Source organism: Cydia amplana, chromosome 17 (genome assembly GCF_948474715.1).
Source record: "Cydia amplana chromosome 17, ilCydAmpl1.1, whole genome shotgun sequence".
Lineage (NCBI taxonomy): Eukaryota > Metazoa > Arthropoda > Insecta > Lepidoptera > Tortricidae > Cydia > Cydia amplana.
This window is the reverse complement of record NC_086085.1, coordinates 15,305,478-15,327,369: the sequence shown is the minus strand read 5'-3', so window position 1 is coordinate 15,327,369 and position 21,892 is coordinate 15,305,478. Positions and strand designations below refer to the sequence as shown.

At 38.4% G+C, this 21,892-nt stretch overlaps 1 protein-coding gene across 1 annotated transcript in view; it reads right to left on the bottom strand.

The window, feature by feature from the left end:
• Window positions 1–5,310: 5,310 nt before the first annotated feature.
• Window positions 5,311–21,892, bottom strand: part of LOC134655836 (bromodomain adjacent to zinc finger domain protein 1A) — a 42,027-nt gene continuing 25,445 nt past the window's right edge. Inside the window, 10 exon segments of the mRNA XM_063511327.1 lie at window positions 5,311–5,476; window positions 8,422–8,585; window positions 10,286–10,422; window positions 11,022–11,089; window positions 11,306–11,429; window positions 13,309–13,395; window positions 14,826–15,034; window positions 16,356–16,468; window positions 18,988–19,262; window positions 20,809–20,985. Coding sequence (XP_063367397.1) covers window positions 5,356–5,476; window positions 8,422–8,585; window positions 10,286–10,422; window positions 11,022–11,089; window positions 11,306–11,429; window positions 13,309–13,395; window positions 14,826–15,034; window positions 16,356–16,468; window positions 18,988–19,262; window positions 20,809–20,985 — 1,475 coding nt within the window. The 3' untranslated portion in view covers window positions 5,311–5,355.

Here is a 21,892-nt window from a genome sequence, read left to right as displayed (position 1 = left end):
CTGGGTGCTTTATTACTAGAAATGTAAATTATTAAAAAACTTATAAATTACATCAATAAATAAATTAATAAACGCAAACAATCATTATCGATACAATGCACTGAAAATCAAAATACCAACATGCTATTTTACTTACAGGAATGCATTTTGAATGACAATAATTTCAAATCAAAACAATTTGGAGTAGCCCTTGTCACTGGTTTCAAAACTAACAACACTGGAAAAAAAAAACAAAAATAGAAATTCCGAAACAAAACACAGCAGCGAAAAAACCCTTTTTGATGCAATCTAAAGAAACCGTGTTTCTAAAATAAACTTACGATTTAAAACTAGGCCTAAATACTTAATCTTTACTAATTTTAAAATCTTTAAATATAAATACTAATTGTTGTCGAACACAAGCCTTAAATAAATTAAATCACTGCCATTCCTGTGTCCGTGATCATACTATTTAAAAAAAATGACAATCGGTGGGGGATGGTACATTTGGATGATTAATTGGTTTCGTAAAAAGTACCTATATTAATTCTACGTTATTTTATCCCTTAGGGTTTCACTAAAGATCGGTGGTAAGTATCACGCTTGTTCAGTAAACTTGTGTGAGCACAGACATCAATCTTTTTTTGTACTACTTACTACACACACTATTGACCAATTTGGACTTTATCACTTTGCAATAAGATTTACAAATGGCCAAGTGCACCACACCAAACTATCCGAAAACCAAACTGACGGCTGAAGTAATAATATCACTATCTGCAAAGAGAATAGATAGTATAGATAGAGGGGTCCTGTCAATTTTGTAGTCACAGTAAATTTACTGATATCTATCGACACACGATTAAAACTCAAAATTGAAATGTATAAAACTATCAAAAAATTATATATATGGATAAATGATTTTATTATTTTCATATCATATTGACCCACGTTCTTTCATTGATACCTATGTGTTAAAATTGTTAAATATCAAACGGTGTCGTCAACGTCATCTAGCCGAGCATAGGCTAAAGGTCTGTGCGCCATCTATCCGAGAATGATACTTTCTTGATTTCTAAGGCACGTTTATTCCTTTATTCATCTTATACGGAGTTACATGTCTGCTATCTGCAATAAAGAGGATTTGTATTGTATCTCTCTCACTCGTTACATAACCACGTAAGCGCGAATGAGAAGCTTTACGACCCCGGACGTCAGTTTCGTTTGCGGATAGTACAACAGCAAAACCTAAAGTAAACCCTGGGTGAAATCACATCTGTCAGCATCGAGCCGCATTTTATATATGAGAAATCGCTCGTTAGTATGAAGATGCGTACGCATCGGAAAGCTGAAAGCATGCGTACGCATCTTCATACTAACGAGCAATTTCTCATATATAAAATGCGGCTCGATGCTGACAGATGTGATTCCACCCTAAGACTATACAATAAGGTTTATCAATGGTCATACTTTTCTGGACCCATGCTTTCTCACTGCTGTACCAAGCGAGTATTGAATAACACGGACACAGGACTAAATTGAGACAATAAATGCAGGCACATTTGTAGCTGTAAGACCAAAGACAATATTTTTTTAAATCAAGGGGCTGCCCAACTCGCATCGTTAAAAGCCAGATTTTTATTTAACACGTTCACTCCGGTAGGTATGCTTGCACCCAATGCCAAGTGCCTATGTTTAATTACGATTTACATTAATTGCCGCTGCAAAGGTGTTAAGTGTTAACCCTTCAAATTTTATTCGACTCCAATGAAAGATAGAGTTAAACCAAGATAAGTCCGCAACGATATTGATAGCACACGCAGTGCAAGTTGTATTTCTAAGTCATGTCATAATGTCATAGAAGTTTGACGTTTAAAATAACACTTGCACTGCGTGTGTTATCAGAATCGTTGCAAACTTATCTTGGTCTTAACTCTAGTTAAGCTACAACCATTGTTTAAATATTTCTAAAGTCCCATCTCCATATCGCGCGGCAAACCATCGAACATTGGCTCGCGCGGCAGCCGCGCGCAATGGATACCGGGCGCATCGAGTTGACTCGCGCAGCAGCCCGGTATCCATTGCGCGCGGCTGCCGCGCGAGCCAATGTTCGATGGTTTGCCGCGCGATATGGAGACGGGGCTTAAAAAGAAACGAATTAAGCAGCCCCATAAATTTGACAAATGAAGGTAGTATTTGGACTTACGTTTCAAATATACTCCATTTGGAGTTCTAAAGCCGCGGACTGAACAGCAGCGGGCACTTAAGGCCATTCATACATTGATAGAGTTCAACGCCCACTCGCTGCCCGCTGGCGTCCAGGCCGCGGCCTAAATACTGTTGTACTTTAGGGTGGTATTCCATCTGTCCAATTTCATGGCGTCCCACTCTCTCTCTCAAGCAAAATGTGAGACCTAACACACATTGGACAAAGAAATTAGACAGACGGAATACCACCCGTAGCGAGTGCAAATTAAATTAAACAAGGTAGGATCCAGCCTAACTCACTGTCTTTCAATTTGTACAGGGTGGCCAACTTAGAGGTATACAACTTTTTTTTGCCGCCATTTTATTTTGGCGGTAAATATGACAGTTATTGCATGAAAATTAGTTTGTGTAGATACGGCAAATTATTATGGAGCGTTTTACGACGGAACAACGTGTTTAATCATTAAAACGTTTTACTCAACCCAATAGTGTATTAAAAATAACGTTTCCCGGTCGATTAATTTCGAGAAACGGTGACATTGACTGGCCCCCAAGATCGCCTGATTTAACAGCTCCTGACTTTTTTCTGTGGGGCTATCTAAAGGGACGTGTCTATGCTAATAGGCCAACGAACCTTCAGCAATTAAAACAAAATATTCGAAACACTGTCGCTGAGATAACGCCAGAAATGTGTGAAAAAGTGATGAAAAACGCGATGAAAAGGGTTCGCATCTGCCATGCTGCTAGAGGTGGACATTTGTCTGACATTATTTTCCATGTGTAATTGCTGACCCTACATATTATATTTAACAAGGAATACTTAATATTTTTTATGTTTTATAGAATAAAATTTCAAAAATAAAGTGTATACCTCTTATTTGGCCACCCTGTATTACAATATTCTCACATGTCTTTTATAAGTACAAGTGTGACGTCACAAGTCATTATCAAATGAATAAATTTAAGATGTACAACCGAACACACGGACCTTATTTCCATAACATAAGGCTCATTCTTGTTTACAAGTATTTTCGTATGATCTTCAGAACTTAAGCATTTGTCTATAGCATGTTTATACAAAAATAATGCACTAAATACGTGTACAGATTACGAATAGTTGTGTAACTAATTTTTAATTCAAAAGGTATTTTTAACTGGCATCACATCTAAGTTACATTAATTTATTGATAGACATACATAATTTGTCAATACGATACGAAAATATTGATCAATACTTTGCAAGCGTCAACATTCATCTAAATCTCGGCGAATCAGTTTCGCCGTAGCCAATATCAATATCAAACAGTCGTATCAATATTCATTACAATTGACATTACTTTTATTTCTAGTTTGAGTTACGTAACTTACTCCTGACGTAGCATCCCATCTCTAATTGTTTCATTGTCTAAAGCGATTCACACATACCGCAATCTGCCGTGATTACAATCGTCTTTCACGTCCATGCGTCCTCATCAGTAATTTGTATCGAGTGTATTTTTAATAACAATCTGCCTTAGGGTGGTATATCTGTCCAATATGTTTGTCCAATGTCATGGCGTCTCACTCTCTCTCTCTCTCAAGCAGAATGTGAGACAAAACGCACATTGGACACGCGGAATACCACCGTTAACCACCGCCACACCACACACACCGTTAAGTCAGTCGCTTTTAAGATCGGTTTTCCTAGGATAGCGGTGCCGTCATATAGCGGCCGTCTCCATACTAAATAATACAGCTAAATATGGATGTCGTAGTATTTGTATGGAGACGGCCGCTATATGACGGCACCGCTCTCGGAGGAAACCAAAGCTTTATTAAGTGACCGTGTAAATCGCCTTACACTTTGATTTTTTACAATTGTTTGTTTTGTTTTGACATTTAATAGTCAAATAAATATTACATGCTAAGCTACGTTACTAGCAAATTTATAAAGCGTTACAGTAAATCGTTTAACATATATAAACAACATGCACCGATTTTTTGACGTGTCATACAGTCAGATTTAAAGTGCGCGATGAAAACCTTTCACTAAAAGGTACTTAAAGGGCCCGAAACATGTCGCCAATAGCGACTAAAAATTCAAGTGAGTGAAACCGTTGTCGTCTAAACAGTTTAAAAAGGTACTTCTTTATCGCGTAGATTGATGATAAGACCTAAAGATTCTAGGTATTCTAACAAAGAAAACACTAAGTTAGTCCTACCGTGAAGCGTGTCGTAAAAAAATCCCAAAGATGACTCACGAATTTTCTCTACTAGTTATACAAGCAACTTTATAGCAGATTAATATTAATGGCAGAGTAAATCAACCTTGTTCAATAAGGTCACGTTTGGTACGAAACTCACTGTATGACAGACGCCCGATTACTAGCACTGAATTATTGTTCACACGACGTATACGTGTCCCGATCACCATTCACTATATTATAAGTAGTTCAATCACAATCTCACTAGCCTCGGTGGGCGGACAGAATGCAATGGTTTTTGGCGTTTCTTCAATCCTAGCAGCACAATTTTATACGGAACAGTGTTATTTCAAAAAGAAAATATTTTAGGTCGTTTTGTAGACGATGCATATGGTATAAACACAGTGTACAGCTAGTTATTATTTAGACAAATACATGTACTAATCCGATTAAAAATGTAGCCATACAATTGACAGTTTGAAAATTGAACAGATGTATTGTGGCCCATACATCATGAGGTAAATAAGGGTTTAACGTCAACGTTAGACAATCCAGTTACCACATAACGTACAGCCCGCTTTAACAGTGAAATTAGTAGGGACAACAATATTTCCTTCACAAGGTTCAAATCCCGGCTCGTACCAATGAGTTTTTCGGAACTTATGTACGAAATATCATTTGATATTTACCACTAGCTTTTCGGTGAAGGAAAACATCGTGAGGAAACCTGCGTACATCTGCGAAGAAATTCAAAGGTGTATGTGAAGTCCCCAATCCGCATTGGGCTAGCGTGGGGACTATAGCCCAAGCCCTCTCGCGCATGAGAGGAGGCCTGTGCCCAGCAGTGGGACAGGACATGCACATTATATTATTATTATTATTATAAGGTTCAGTAGCGCCAAGTACTAGGAGTGGATGAAACACCGAACCATGATCTGTCGCCCTAGTAGCACAGGTAGTCGCGCAGGCGCGGCGGCGGCTGCGGTCACTTGAGGCGGGGCTTCTTGGCGCTCGGCGCCTCCGCGTCCAGGCTCAGCTCGGGGAGGGGCGGGAGGGAGAGGTCGACGCATCGCCGCTGGATGTACTGCTCTAGGCGGACGCCCGCTCTGAAAGTAAACAAAATATAAAATGTAAAAAAAAACAACGGGTTGCACTCCGGGAGTGCCGACAGAAGTGAAAACTCAATGACTAGTCCAGCATAGCGTTCTCAAATACTTTTTGTACCTATCCACCTATGTTTACAAATAAATAATTTGTCTTGTCTTGTCACTCTTGTCTTGTCAAATGTCCGCAGCACTATGTATAATTGATCCATCCTCCTTTCTATTGAAAAACTTTAGTTCCGAAATTGCTGGTCGCTGGTGAGCTTGTTTAAAATTCAAAATTCAAATTTGTAGCGTTAATTGTTTAAAATTCCAATATAAATTGTAAAGTTACCTTGCAGACCTCGCATCTAAATATATTTGGTCATGATATTTTGAGTTTTATTCACCAATACTAGAGTTCACTTTTATTAGCGATTTCATCAAGATGTAGCTTTATTGAATTATGTCATTGAGTTTTTCTTTATTAATTTAAATGCCATCTAAATGAGTGGTCATCTAAACCTTACGGTCACGTGATCGCCTTACGGTCACGTAATCGCCTTAAGCTGTCTCGAGTTTATCATTTTTTACCCACCTCAAAAAGTGTCCAGCGCCGCTAAAGAAGTTTTCACTTCAAAAAATTCGATACCTAATTTATACGTCGGAAATAGACGCCTCAACCTTACTGTCCAAGGCCCTAGATCACGCGGCCGCGGTAGGCCTAAGAAGCGCTGGCTGGACGTCGTGATAACGGACATGGAAGATAACAATCTCACACCAGCCAGCCTATTATGGATAGCTTTATCCATCTTTATCCACGTGATAAAATAACTGTCACTGTTTAACACCGTGGGAAAGAAAGTGACGGACACCGTTTTATCACGCTGTCACGTAGACAAGAACGACCATCATATCCGTACTGAGGATGCCGACGACCGGGCGAAGTGGGGAAGACTGAGCAGGAAAGCGGACCCTGGCGCTAGGCCGGGAAAATGCTCGGTTGATAAAAATGATACCTAATTTATTTATTTAGTTTTAATTTAGTTTATAGTTAACTTTAATGTATTTTTAATGTAAATTACTGTATTAAGCAATATAACAATAACTTATGTCAGAGATAATGCCACAAACTGTAGTTAATATTAATTTATAAAATGGGATATAATCTAATCACTACATTTACTGTTCCATAGAAACTGTTTAGTGCCCTATAATTTAATTAAAGTAGACACTTTTCATTATCCATGTATGCGGCCGCGCGAGCCAACGGAAATATATACACATCCGTCCCAACTGCGCGCGAACATTCGTTTGCCGCGCGTCGAAAAACCGTCAATAAATGGTTCGTCGCGCGGCACGTTCGAGCGCGCCAATGATCGAGTTGGCTCGCGAGCCAGCCCGGTATCCATCCGGGAGCCAATGTTCGATAGCTTGCCGCGCGATATGGAGACGGGGCTTAACAACAAGAAAAAAGTCTGGTTTTATTTGCTTCATATATGTATACAGGGTGGATTTTCTTTTTGGGTCAGTGAGGGCAGCTACCAGATCCCGTGCTGCTACGAGAAAACGGTCTAAGAAGACCTTCCCTCGATTTCAAATTAATGAAGATTGGCTTTTACAGATTTTGGAAAAAACATACAGGGTGCGAGAAAAAGGTCATTTTTGAAAAACTTTTTTTTTGATGCCAAAAGATTTTAAGGATCAAAAGCTTATATGGAACCAAAAAAAAAATTCCGGCTAGAAAAGCCAGAAATCGAGGAAAACTTTTCCCATACAATTTGTATGAAAATGAAAACTTATTTTTCACATGCTATTTTTGTATGCCAATCGATTCCATTCCTATCCAGTATCAATAGTTTCTTTGGGGTCAACTTACGGTAATGTACTAAAAAGCCACAAATTAAAGAAAACTTTTTCCATACATTTACTATGGAGAAAACGTGAAATTTAATTCACATTTTTCTATCTGGCCAATCAGTCCTGTTACATTTAAGGACCATAATACTGTATGAAGACATTGTTGTAGGATTGATGGGCGAGATAGAAAATTGAGAATAACATTTCACATTTTCCCCATAGTAAATGTATGGAAAAAGTTTTCTATAATTTGTGGCTTTTTAGTACATTACCGTAAGTTGACCCCTAGGAAACTATTGATACTGGATAGGAATGGAATCGATTGGCATACAAAAACAGCATGTGAAACATAAGTTTTCATTTTCATACAAATTGTATGGGAAAAGTTTTCCTCGATTTGTGGCTTTTCTAGCAGGAATTTTTTTTTTGGTTCCATACAAGCTTTCGATCCTTAATAGGAATGGGATCGATTGGCATCAAAAAAAAAGTTTGTCAAAAATGACCTTTTTCTCGCACCCTGTATGTTTTTTCCAAAATCTGTAAAAGCCAATCTTCATTAATTTGAAATCGAGGGAAGGTCTTCTTAGACCGTTTTCTCGTAGCAGCACGGGATCTGGTAGCTGCCCTCACTGACCCAAAAAGAAAATCCACCCTGTATATGACGACCCGCCCCGGCTTCGCACGGGTTAACAAATTATTATACATAAACATCCCTCTTGAAGCACTCTATTAAAAAACCGCATCAATATCCGTTGCGTAGTTTTAAAGATCTAAGCATACATACAGAGAGACAGCGGGAAGCGACTTTGTTTTATACTCGTATGTACAATTTCGTCATGACCTATAACGAAATTGTCTAGATCCAGAAAAGTCGGCCAAGTTACTGTTTATTAAATATAACGCACCTATATTCTTGCTCAAATACTAAACGTTTCGTTTTATTTTAAATAAAAAAATACTAAAAAGGTAATATTTGACGTTTTCTAGGTAACTAATCTTGACATCCGCATCCACATCCGCATCCGCGGATGTGAGCCTTTAAATATCCGCATCCGCATCCGCGGATGTCAAAAAATCTGCATCCGCAACATCCCTGGTACACAACTCACTTGGCAACAGGATGCGTGTCCTTGTTGTAAGTGTAGCAATTGTGCAACACGAGCGCGGCGTCGGCCAGCAGCGCCGCGTCCGTCTCGTACTCGCCTCCAGACAGCTTCTCTTTAATCGTCGTGAAGTCCATCGGGGTCTTTATGACGTCCAAGTAGTCGGGTACCTGTGAGGAAATAATATTTTATGCAACCGTTGTTTAAGAGAGGTCAAAAAAGGCGAGTGGCGTGAGTAACAATTTGAGGCGAAGCCGAAAATTGTTAATAAAGACGCCACGAGTATTTTTTGACTCAGTTAAACAACGTTGCATACAATATACAATACTTTTTCTACGACCAAGCACTTACATTGAAATAAAATTGTAAATTTAACAAATATTCTTTATTCAAGAAGTAGCAAAGAATGGAGGGTACGGGCGGGAAAAGAATGAATGAAATAAAAAAAAACATGTCTATGGTTCACTCATCTGTCAGAGATGACAAATAAAATTAGGTTGGCAACAATGCATTTCATACAATATTTTTTAAGTGGTGATTACACGAAGTATCGTAAAAGTGCCAAAAAGATACTGCGTGTATGCACAAATACTTTTTTGGGGAATAGACTGAAGACTTGTCTTGACAACTATAAGATAGGGGTTTAAAGGTGTGTGCACGACCCTTTAAATGACAAATAAAAGCACGGGAGTAGAAAAATATATTTAATGTGATTTTAAAAGCTCGCGTGTACTACGTAGTACGTCGTGCGACGCGGACTACAAGCCTGTAGTGTCCCACGTGTGGGTAAAAATAACTCTGGTACGATTTGTGGGATTACTCTGGGATCGTACTTAGGACGATACGAGTATGAAATTAATTTCAAAGAAAATCGCCTTCAATATCAACTGTGAAATTTCTATGTAGTACATTTTCACTGTCAATTGCTGTACGCAGCTTTGTTTTAGCAGGTATGTCTGACTACGAATCCTCTAGACGGAGTTTAGAGCAATTATTTCATGAAACCGATGCTGCCAAAGATACTGGGGTGCGGGGGACGAGGTGAGCGACTTCCGTGCCGTGATTGGTCCGTTCAAAGAGACTGACGTCACACACACTTTGACTCGAAAATGGAGTAAAACTACCGTATAAATATTTGTGGCAGAGGGGGTAGCGCTACTATGCTCAGTCTGGAGGATGTCTTGTCTGTGCCTCTATCAGACGAGGCCAGGATGAATTGTGTAGTGGTGTAAGTAAAGCTACACTGCTACACTGTTACTTAATCTCAGTACAGGGGTGACATCGTCTTTGTGACGAAACCCCTGAAAAACCGGCCAAGTGCGAGTCGGACTCGCGTTCCAAGGGTTCCGTACATTAAGGCCGACTCACGCTTGACTGCACATTCCTAATAGGTTTTCCTGTCATCTATAGGTAAAGAACTATTTTGTGTATTTTTTTTAATGTTATACCCAGTAGTTTCGGAGATAAAGGGGGGGGATGGTCATTTTTTGCCTATTTTCTTGAATAACTGCTTAACTATTTATCCTAAAATTATAAAAAATATATATTTGAGATTCTTACAATGAGCTCTTTCATTTGATATGTAACACGATATAGTTTGAAAAACTTTATTTTTTAATTTTCTCATTTACCCCCCAAAAATAGCCTCCATATTTAAAATTCATTTATTTACGTTATACGTCCATCTTTGGGTCACAAACTTACATATTTGTGCCAAATTTCAACTAAATTGGTCCAGTCGTTTCGGAGAAAATAGGCTGTGACAGACGGACGGACAGACACACGAGTGATCCTATTAGTGTTCCGTTTTTTCCTTTTGAGGTACGGAACCCTAAAAAAAGATTTAAAAAAATGTCTGTCACCAACTGACCATTTCCGTGTCGACGGGGTCGTAGAACGGCCAGCAGTCCTTGTGTTTCATCACCTCTTTAAGAAGCTGCTCCAAGCCATCCGTATGGAGCGACGTTTCTTTGTTGCCTCGTTTTCTGCCGTTCACTTGTTTTTCTTCTGCAGATTAATTAATACATCTTAATCGTTTTAGGGTACATAAATCTTCTTCTTACTAGTTTTATTTCTGAGAAGTTACGTTGATACCAAAGAGTATACATTTTATAGAGAATTACTGTCATGGTACCCAGTAGCCACTGCCATGGTAGCCACAGTAAATTCACCGCCATCTTTTGACAGAACAGAGGTAAGGTGCGCCATCTTTCGAAAAGATTGCACCATACCTTTGGCATATTCTCGTCTACATGGCGTTAATTTCAATATTTACTAATTAACACATATCAGTGACAGAATAAGGATCAAAGTCAAATGGCGTTCTAAAAGTTTTAATCTTCTGTCAAAAGATGGCGGTGAATTTACTGTGGCTACATAGTTTACCATGACAGTAACTCTCTATAAAATCGATACTCTTTGGTTGATACAATGAAACTACAAACACATAACTAAACAAAACATTTTGTAATAAAAACAAAAAAAAAACTATTTTCGTGTGGCTTTTTGCATAATTTTTTATAGCAAAATTTCATTCCATTCATTCATTCAATAACCCATTTATGTAAATTAAATGACAACATTTTTGGTGGTATCAAAAATCTTACCGTGAACGCCATTCGTAAGAGACGTTTTCGTTTTTTTGCTCGCACTCGTGGTGACATCGTCTTTCGATCTACAATTAGAAAAAAAAAACATAAAAAAATAGTTTTTGACGGTACTTGCTATAAGATTAATAGATAATTAGTTTTTGTCCTAATACTAAATAAGCAATTTATAAATGACTCTTACGAATTGAGAGGTGGACTTGATGGGACGTGGGTATTGGTGGGATTTAATTGAGAGGTGGACTTCACATGGCGACCTCGCCTTGACAAAAAGAGTATCTTACTTGCGAGATCTCCTATTGTTAGTGGCCGTATTCCCATTGACGAGAGGCGACGCTTCCTTGCTCTGTCGTGATCTCGTCTTCTTAAGTGCTATTAGCGTTGTGTTGTCTTCACTGTCGTATGAATCTACAATACATATAATATTTATACAGTTTTGTATAACTAAAAAAAATGCTTTAAGGATCGGCCACACCGCTACTCAAAAAATGTCGACGATTACGGAGCTAAAGGTTCCGTCACACAGGCGCGTTTTCCGGGCGGGGCGCGACGCGTTTATCGCATAAAACAACAGCGTGCTTAATTATGTATATGACAAAAACGCAACGCATAAGACATGACACCGTATACGCTGCGTAAAGCTTAGGTGTGGTCGGTCCTTTAGATTTATTGTTTATTAAATTATTGATTAGCTTGATTTAAAAACCTGTAACATCCCAGCTGATGTTAGTTTTATAAGATTTTATAGCTCATGCTTAAAAAATCCATGTCAAATTAACCCCTCGTATGCTTAGACACGGATCCGTGCGTGGGAATTTAAATCTATTGTTTTAAATGTCAAGGTCAGTATTTCAATTATCAAATCTGATAGGCCGCATACGAGGGGTTAAGGGTTAAGAAGATCAAGGGCCAAATTTTACTACTATATGGAGAAATAGGCCTTATTAATATTAGAAGAAGTATTTAAAGAGCAATGTTAAAGCCCTTTACACATATATCCAACCAAATAAAGAAGTCTTGTTAGAAATTGAAACAAATGCGTGTGGGAAAATACATCATGGAATATGTTATTGGTTAATGAAACAACAAACAACCAAAGATTATAAAGGATGAAGAATGATGATAAATGCAAATCAAAGAACATGACACCAATGACCAAACAAAGATGGACAATATGGGAAATCGAGAATAACCAAAAGAAAGATCAGAGGAAGCGAAATAGGGAAATAAAGTAGGGTAAAACACCATTTCTATGGCACCCGAGATACTCTGAACGCGTTAAAAATCAAAACAGTTTACTGCCGTTCCAAAGTCATTTAGTACGTTGGGTTTTTGAAAAAGGTGTAAAACAAAATCGTTTGCTCGGAACGTGTTCTTGACATTTCAAAGCCGAACTCCAGAGTCTCCAGACCACTGGTAGTTAGTGATGTCATCTTTGCGACTTAACAAAGCGGCAATTGATTACAGAAAGTTAAGCCAAATAGTTAGGTATCCAACCAAATCCAACCCATCAAATATAAAATTCATAGACTACTTTTTCTGTCGTAAACCCAACCGGTGAACCGAACCCAATAACTTTATATTTCAAAGCACTTTCTGCCAGAGTATAAACATGAGAAATCGAACATTTTCGGTGCCGACATGTAGGTTTACCCCACATTCGCAAGATGCAAGATACAGTGACATGTACGAGGAAATGAAACCATGTAAGCTGCAGGGCTAAGATGGCCGGCTCTTTATCATTTGTCACCATGGCTGTCACGTTGTAACAAAAATTTAAGTGTGATAGTGACATTAGTGACCAGGGATGTTGCGGATGCAGATTTTTTGACATCCGCGGATGCGGATATTTAAAGGCTCACATCCGCGGATGCGGATGTCAAGATTAGGTACTTAGAAATCGTAAAATATTACATTTTAGTATTTTTTTATTTAAAAAAAAACGAAACGTTTAGTATTTGAGCAAGAAAATAAGGTGCGTTATACTTTATGAACAGTAACTTGGCCGACTTTTCTGGATCTAGACGATTTCGTTATAGGTAATGACGAAATTACCTAGCACTTACGCCGCCGCTAAGACGTTCCTGTACCGACTTGTTCGACATCCGCATCCGCATAAGCTCCGCATCGATTTTATGCGGATGCGGATGTTGAAATTAATGCGGAAGTTCCGCGGTTGCGGATGCGGATGTTCGCAACATCCCTGTTAGTGACGCACAGCATGGCAGGTGATAAAAATGCGACCATGATAGCTGGTCTGAGAAGCATGAAGGGGGATGGAACCAACCCTCGCTGCTGCGGCGGCTGTGTAGCGCGCGCGTGTAGTGGTGGATATTGTCGAGCGCGGCCGCGGCGCAGCGCCGGCTCGACGGCTCTTGAAACGGTCAACATGTTAGCTTTATGGACTATAATTATTAGTTCTAGGTAGTACCTAACTAATTAGTTTAACCTGTCAGCTCCCAAGGGCTCAAATTTGAGCCAGAACGCTTATGGTGACGTCACACACGTGGGAACTCACGGGTTAAGACATAATTAGCGTGTAAATGTAGGTATTAAGTAGATGTAAGTAAACATTGCACGCCCATGTCGGGTAACTATTGGGACAGTGTTTTTGTATAAATCTCATCTTGTGTACACAGTTTGTCAATAAAGTGTTTCTATTCTAAGCGTTTCGTAAGAACTTGGGTCTAACACGTTTGGTACAATCTTGTTCTTATTATTTTTGCGTTAGTCATAAATGTCTGTCAAGGCCAATAAGCTCTTGATTATCGTTTGTTCTTATAGACATAGACATATAAAGACATTTTTTATTAATACATTGTACGAGTAAGAAAGGGAGACATTTTCATACAAGTTTGTTAACTTTTATGAATATAAATGTAATTAAATTGTACAACGGGACTTAATCGCGTATCTAAGTTTTAAGATTTACCTCCGACGTTTCGAGGACGGCGTTGTCCCCGTGGTCTCGGAGAAGACTTCAATCTTCTCCGAGACCATTAAATTTAAATTAGATAAGACTTTTAAATTAGAAACATTATTTTCAATTATAAAATTATTGTACAGCTTTACTATGTAAGATTAATTTTGAAATGTAACCGCTAAAATACGATTGAAAGTTTCTTATTACTGATGAAATCGAGGACGGAGGTAAGTTATGGATAAATTTCCGTAGGTGGTATGGAATATGGGATTAATAAAGAAATCAACTATCGCATCGCGGGAACTGTTTAAACCAAAACATGTACTTAAAGCTGTATCGCTAAGCACCAAAACATCACACGATGATTCAAAATTTACTATTACGTAAGGTAAACGTACTAGTGCTCGACATGCTAATGCCCAATAGATGGCCCCTGCTGTCACCTCTATCGACAATGACTTAAGTTTCAAGATGACATGTACTGGGACCGCGTCGAGTACCAGTACATTTACCTTATTTGGATTTTTTTTTTACAAATAAGAAAAAACATTAAAACCGCAGGCTTACTTATTTATATCACTTCTACCAGCGTTTGCTTTTCATTTAGACTGACATACTTTTTTATTATTATTATAGCTTTATTTGCTCAGTGCTTTAATATCATTTGTTTTTTTATTAAATCGGTTGCACTTTTGATTGCACTGATCCCTGCTGGGTAAAAGCCTCCTCAGTACCCTTCCATTTCTCTCTATTTTTTGCTGTTTCCATCCAGTTCTTTCCAGCTATCTGTATGATGTCGTCTGCCCATCGTTTTTGTGGTTTTCCTCGGCCTCTTTTTCCCTTTGGTCCTGGCCATTTTGTTACTTAACTGACTGACATACACTCACCTCTATGCCTCGTGTTCTTCGGTGGTCCAGAGGGCGGGGCCTGACAAGCTTGGCAGATCCACCGCTTGGCTTGCCTCGAGGGCGGTGCCGCGACGCACTCGGCGTGGTAGCGCGCGCCGCACGCGCGGCACACGGCCGCCAGCTCCCCGCCGCTGCCGCACGCGCCGCACAGGCCGAGGTCCAACTCGTCTTCCGATTCCTCGCTGTACAGACATTTTTTTTTATAATTAAAAAAGAAAACACTAGGCGAGATTGGAAGTCGAAACCTTTCGGTACCACCAAAATTTTGTATCAGACCAATTTGTATCCGTGAGGCGTGAATATAAACAAAAAGTTATGATACGGATATTTATGCTTCTGAGAACATAAATATTCGTATCTGTAACATTTCGCGCTATTACTTTACTTCACAAAGCGGGAAATGACATAATTCATGGCGTAACGTAATTTTAATTTCCGTGCAGCGTTTAAACAGAACGAACGTCGAAAATTACAACCCTAACCCGATACACACATATAATAATTACAGTACAATCCCGTAAATCCGGCACAAAGGGCCACCCCACATCTAGCGTCTTTCGAGCGTCGGCGTCTGGTCAGCGCTATGGAAAATGACGTCGCTGCGCAGTTGCGTCGACGTTGCGGCGACGTTGCGTCGAGCAGCAGCCATAGAGTTGTAGACGCCGACGCTCGAAAGACGCTAGATGTGGGGTGGCCCTAACGCTGACACAAGAGAGCCGGATTAGTAGAAATTTTTAGTTTACTATAAATTACAGCAATCCCGTATAAATTTTGCTATATTTTAAATATGTCGTGTAAACATAATATGCTAAAATAATAAGTTCAAAGGAAAAACCGATATCTGGTTTTTAACCACATTTAAAGAAAAAGAAGTGTGAAGTGTAAGCGTAGATAGTCGTAACTTGGACATAGAATGACCACTTGCATCTCTATTTTAGTGCCGTATTACTGGATGTACCGGACCATGGATTTCACTGTAATAAACATTCAGACGCTGCGTCCGACATAACGCTACATCTTCGACGTAAACCGAACAACAAGGCCTAAATAAATATAGTAACTAATTGTCATCAATAATTCTCACCTTAAAAAAAAATCATTTATTTCGGACGATTGAAATTCATAAAGTGTATATCCATAAGTATGTGTTTTTGTATATATTATGTCGTTTGGGGAAAAGTAAGAAGAAAATAAAAGAACGAGAAATCTGTCAATTCGGAAAAAACGTGCGGACAAGTTTTACGTTGTGGCAAAAGGAAAATTACATTTTGAAGAACTGCGGAGTTCATTGTTGAATTATTGTTGCCATGAAGACGGATTGGGGGTGAGTGTAGGGCTCATATTTATTTATTTTATATTTTTTTGTTTTTATATCCCTTCATAAGAAACATTTATTTATTTTATATTTTTTTGTTTTTATATCCCTTCATAAGAAACGGGTGTAAATTTGTTTGAGGCCATTGAACCAGCGCAAATGTTAGGTATGGGCGCAAACTATAGCACCTTTTACTGTCGCTGTCGTCGTTGATAGGTTCCTCAATAACTTTTCTCCGTTTGCGCGGCGTCCGTTCCTTCGGCCTACACTGCTCGCAGAACCAATCACCGTCAGGTACTTTCTATAAACAAAAATAAACACAGTATTTTAACAACACAATTCATGAGATACCGAAACATTTAAAACGGGTTACTCAAATAATATACCTACCTAAAAATATTTAAAAAATTATGAAAATCATTAAAGCTTTACATGTCAAAAGATCTACAAAAAAAAAAATCTAGCAATATTCGACTTAAATAACGTAACTCGTATTAAATACATATGTTAATAAATATATTTATTTCGAGCGATTCAATCGTTAATTCACTCTAATATCAGAACAATGCATATTAATTGAACTGATTTAAAAACAATTAAAGGACTACTATAAAACCACACCAGCAAATTAAATAAAATCAAAAATACATAAATCAAAAATGGTACATATTACAAGATGGATGACATGCCGATCGTTACATCTATCTACTAAAATATAGTTACTCCAATTATAATTATCCAAACAACAATGGAAACAAACAATCTAATCTACACTAGTTACCTTACGCTGCGTCAAGTTTAAGTTCGCCTGATGGCATGAAATTCAAACAAAAACTTGTTAACTTCATTAAAACCCAGTTTTTGCGATTACATTTGCGTGCGTTTTCATATACGAGTAAACACCTGTCGTATGAACAATTCGTCAATTTTTATTTAGGTGTAAGTAAAGTTACTAAAACCTAGTTTAAAAAGCGGCCAAGTGCGAGTCGGACTCGCCCATGAAGGGTTCCGTATTTAGGCGATTTATGACGTATTAAAAAAAAACTACTTACTAGATCTCGTTCAAACCAATTTTCGGTGGAAGTTTACATGGTAATGTACATCATATATTTTTTTTAGTTTTATCATTCTCTTATTTTAGAAGTTACAGGGGGGGGGGACACACATTTTACCACTTTGGAAGTGTCTCTCGCGCAAACTATTCAGTTTAGAAAAAAATGATATTAGAAACCTCAATATGATTTTTGAAGACCTATCCATAGATACCCCACACGTATGGGTTTGATGAAAAAAAAATTTTTGAGTTTCAGTTCGAAGTATGGGGACCCCCAAAAATTTATTGTTTTTTTTCCATTTTTGTGTGAAAATCTTAATGCGGTTCACAGAATACATCTACTTACCAAGTTTCAACAGTATAGTTCTTATAGTTTCGGAGAAAAGTGGCTGTGACATACGAACGGACAGACAGACGGACAGACAGACAGACATGACGAATCTATAAGGGTTCCGTTTTTTGCCATTTGGCTACGGAACCCTAAAAACTAATAAAACTTATTTCGTGTCGGTTTCCGATTGTCTCTTAGAGCTCGCGTCCATTATAGCGGGCTCAAACTTATATCGAGTATGAAGTATTACTTTTATGCTTCCATGTAGTCAAACTTTTTAACCTTTTGAACGCCAAGAACACCTAAAGTCATTGTTACTAATCATGCCGACCGCGCCATGGACATAATAAAGGTGTTATGACGTACGCAGTCAAAGTAACCTTCACACGTTCAAGTAAGGTTTACATTAGCTCGCTTGCGCCCGGGACCTTGGCGTGTGAGGTGTGAGTGACGTTTTTTATAACTTAAAACGTTCAAAGGGTTAACAATTTCTGTGCAGAAACTGCAAAAAGACACTCACCGTAAGTTTAGGCTTCAAGCAATACAGATGGTGCCCCTTATTGCATCCATCGCACAGCAACATGTTATCCGGGTCAGTTTTCCTCCTACACAGCTTGCAGCTCGCGTTCAATATGCTAGCTGATCACGTGCTACTCTCTAGTATTTAGATTTAGGATGATTTGAGCGAAGAAACAACACTCACCGTAAGTTTAGGCTTCAAGCAATACAGGTGATGCCCCTTATTGCATCCATCGCACAGCAACATGTTATCCGGGTCAGTTTTCCTCCTACACAGCTTGCAGCTCGCGTTCAGTATGTTGGCTGACCGCGTGACACTCTCTAGTGTTTCGATTTAGGATGATTTGAGCAAAGAATCAACACTCACCGTAAGTTTAGGCTTCAAGCAATACAGGTGATGCCCCTTATTGCATCCATCGCACAGCAGCATGTTATCCGGGTCAGTTTTCCTCCTACACAGCTTGCAGCTCGCGTTCAGTATGCTGGCTGACCGCGTGACACTCTCTAGTGTTTAGATTTAGGATGATTTGAGTGAAGAAACAACACTCACCGTAAGTTTAGGCTTCAAGCAATACAGATGGTGTCCCTTATTGCATCCATCGCACAGCAACATGTTATCCGGGTCAGTTTTCCTCCTACACAGCTTGCAGCTCGTGTTCAATATGCTAGCTGACCACGTGATACTCCCTAGTATTTAGATTTACGATGATTTGAGCGAAAAAAATACACTCACCGTAAGTTTAGGCTTCAAGCAATACAGATGGTGTCCCTTATTGCATCCATCGCACAGCAACATGTTATCCGGGTCAGTTTTCCTCCTACACAGCTTGCAGTTCGCGTTCAATATGCTAGCTGATCACGTGCTACTCTCTAGTATTTAGATTTAGGATGATTTGAGCGAAGAAACAACACTCACCGTAAGTTTAGGCTTCAAGCAATACAGATGATGCCCCTTATTGCATCCATCGCACAGCAACATGTTATCCGGGTCAGTTTTCCTCCTACACAGCTTGCAGCTCGCGTTCAGTATGCTGGCTGACCACGTGATGCTGGAGTCGAGCGTGAAGAGGTGCAGGACGAGCTGGGCGAAGCTGCGGCACTCCATGAGGGAGACCTCCCAGCGCTCGAGCGTGTCGTGCTCGAGCGGCTTGTTCTTCGCCTCGCGTTCCTTACGTTCCTTGTCGCTTAGGCCTGAGGAACAATTATTTAAATTAATTAAAAAAAATATATAGCAGGTATTAAGCATACATTATATACGTCAAGATATGGTAATCGTTTAAGCGCAACTCCTGACTCTAAGAGCTCGTTAGCTTCAGTCATCACTACATAGAATAAAACAAAGTCGCTTCCCAAACAAAGTCGCAAAGTCTGTATGTATGCTTAGATTTTTAAAACTACGCTACGAATTTTGATGCGGTTTTTTTTAATAGATAGAGTGATTCAAGAGGATGCTGCAGGCATTATGGGGACCTTTGAGCCAGGTACGATGCAGGGTGGGTTATTTTAGGCTTAGTGTAGGTTAAGTTTTATTGGAATTATTTATAGATTTTTTGTATTTTTATGTATATTTATACCTCTGAGTTAATAATGTAAATTAAATTTAATTTAATTTTATATAGTAAAATATGTATAGTGGTATTCTTAAATATAATCATAGCCCGGGAAAACTGAAAAAAAAAAAAAAAAAAAAAAAAAAAATTCAAGAGGAAGGTTTATTTATAATTTGTTAACCCGTGCGAAGCCGGGGCGGGTGTCGCTAGTCAAATATAATTAACAAAACATTTTCTTTAGTGTCATCTGCATTAACTCTTTGAACGCCACGCCTATTGTGTGCGGCGCGTCATTGTGAACCTTGTCGGAATGCACGAAGGTTGATATTGGGCTGTAGCCGCCCGCGTCCGTTCGGTTTCGGCTTTTCATCTCGTTAGGCGGGTCCACACAGAGCGAACAACCTCGCGTCTACACGGACCGAGCCGTTTCGCGCGGCAGGTCATTCGGTGTGGACCAGCCTATTATTTTGTAATTTTTATTAACAGCAACGTCGTATGTTACTGGTGGTCCTTACGTTTGCCATAAGGTGTACAAATTGTTAGTTAACAGGGTGTAATGGGTTATTCCCACTAGTTACCACCAAGTTGTTACCAGTGGTAACTACTGGGAATTTTTTTCCCACCTTTTACCACTGGTAACTACTGGGAAAAATTATTCCCAGTAGTTACCACTAAAATTTTTGTTAGAGTTAAATACTAATAAAAACAGTATAAAATAGTATAGTATAAATATAGAGTGATTTTGAATTACCGAATAAAATCACTTAAAAATAATCTAAATGGATTATTAAATTTATCCTTGCATATATTATAGTTTTTGTACTAGTACCAGTTAAACTGTTTCAATATTTTTTCGTCACTTTTAAGGCAGTTTACTAAAACACTAATCGACTTAATAATGATTTATTAAATCACTCTATATTTATTTTTAATTTTTTTGTACTGTTTTTATTAGTATTTAACCCTAACAAAATTTTGGTGGTAACTACTGGGAATAAAAATTCCCACTAGTTACCACCAAACCGAGTTGGTGGTAACTACTGGGAATTATTTTTCCCAGTAGTTACCAGTGGTAAAAGGTGGGAAAAAAATTCTCAGTAGTTACCACTGGTAAGAACTTGGTGGTAACTAGTGGGAATAACCCGGTGTAATGGTATTATGTTAGGAAGAATAAGAATGACCCTCACCCAGCGGCCGCTTGATGTACTTGTGGTGTATGGCCTGCTCGACCTGCAGCAGGGCTCCGGCCAGCCCGCGCGCGGCGGCGCCGGCCTCGGCCTTGACGCCGTTGGGCCGCGGCTCCAGGCAGTGCCCGGGGTCGCGGTATTTGTTCTCCGGTATGGCTGGTATGTCGGTTTTGTTGTCTGCAAATTTTTGGTTATTTGTGTTAATGTGTTATTTTACACTTTTAATAACTAGTCGATAAAACGGGATCCCTTTGTTTCCCACATAATTATTGCTTCGAATTTCGATACTCAGAAATTGATATCCATATGATTTATGGACATAATCATCAATAGTCATAATTTTTGTTAAGTACAACGTTTCATAGTTCTAATATTAATGATCTATAATATTAAACACTATAATCACAAAAGTTATAAAACTGATGAGTATAACATTCAAAGATCTATCAATAATTATTCAGAAATATTTTAAGGCATATATTTCATCGTACTAATGGTCGTTAATCATATCTTTTTAATGTCATCCCTTTGTTTCCCATAAACTTACTGTTTGGAATTTCGATTGTCAGAAAATGATATCCTTATGATTTATGGACATAAACATCAATGTTTATAATTTTTGTCAAGTATAATGTTTAATATTTATAATATTAAAGAGCTATAATATTAAACACTATAATCATAAAGATTATAAAATTGAGTATAACATTCAAAGGTGTAGGTATCAATAATTATTCAGAAATACTTTCAGGCTTATATTTTAACGGACTAATTGGTCCTTAATCATTATCGTTTTAATGACTAAAGTGAATTACGTCTAAGAAACCAAATCAATAACTTCCTTCATATTATGTCATTATTACTCTACTCTCTCTACTATTAGATATTTAAAAGTTCATTTCATTATGATTTTCGATAATAATTATGTCTTATTAAAGTTATGATGAAAAACGTTATGAAATGATAAAAGACGATTTTACCTAATATAAATTACGTCTTAAGCGATCAGTATAGAAACTAATTAGAACAAAAGAAACTTATTTCCCCATCAGGTAGGTTCGTTAGTTACCTTGTGTCCCTCAGA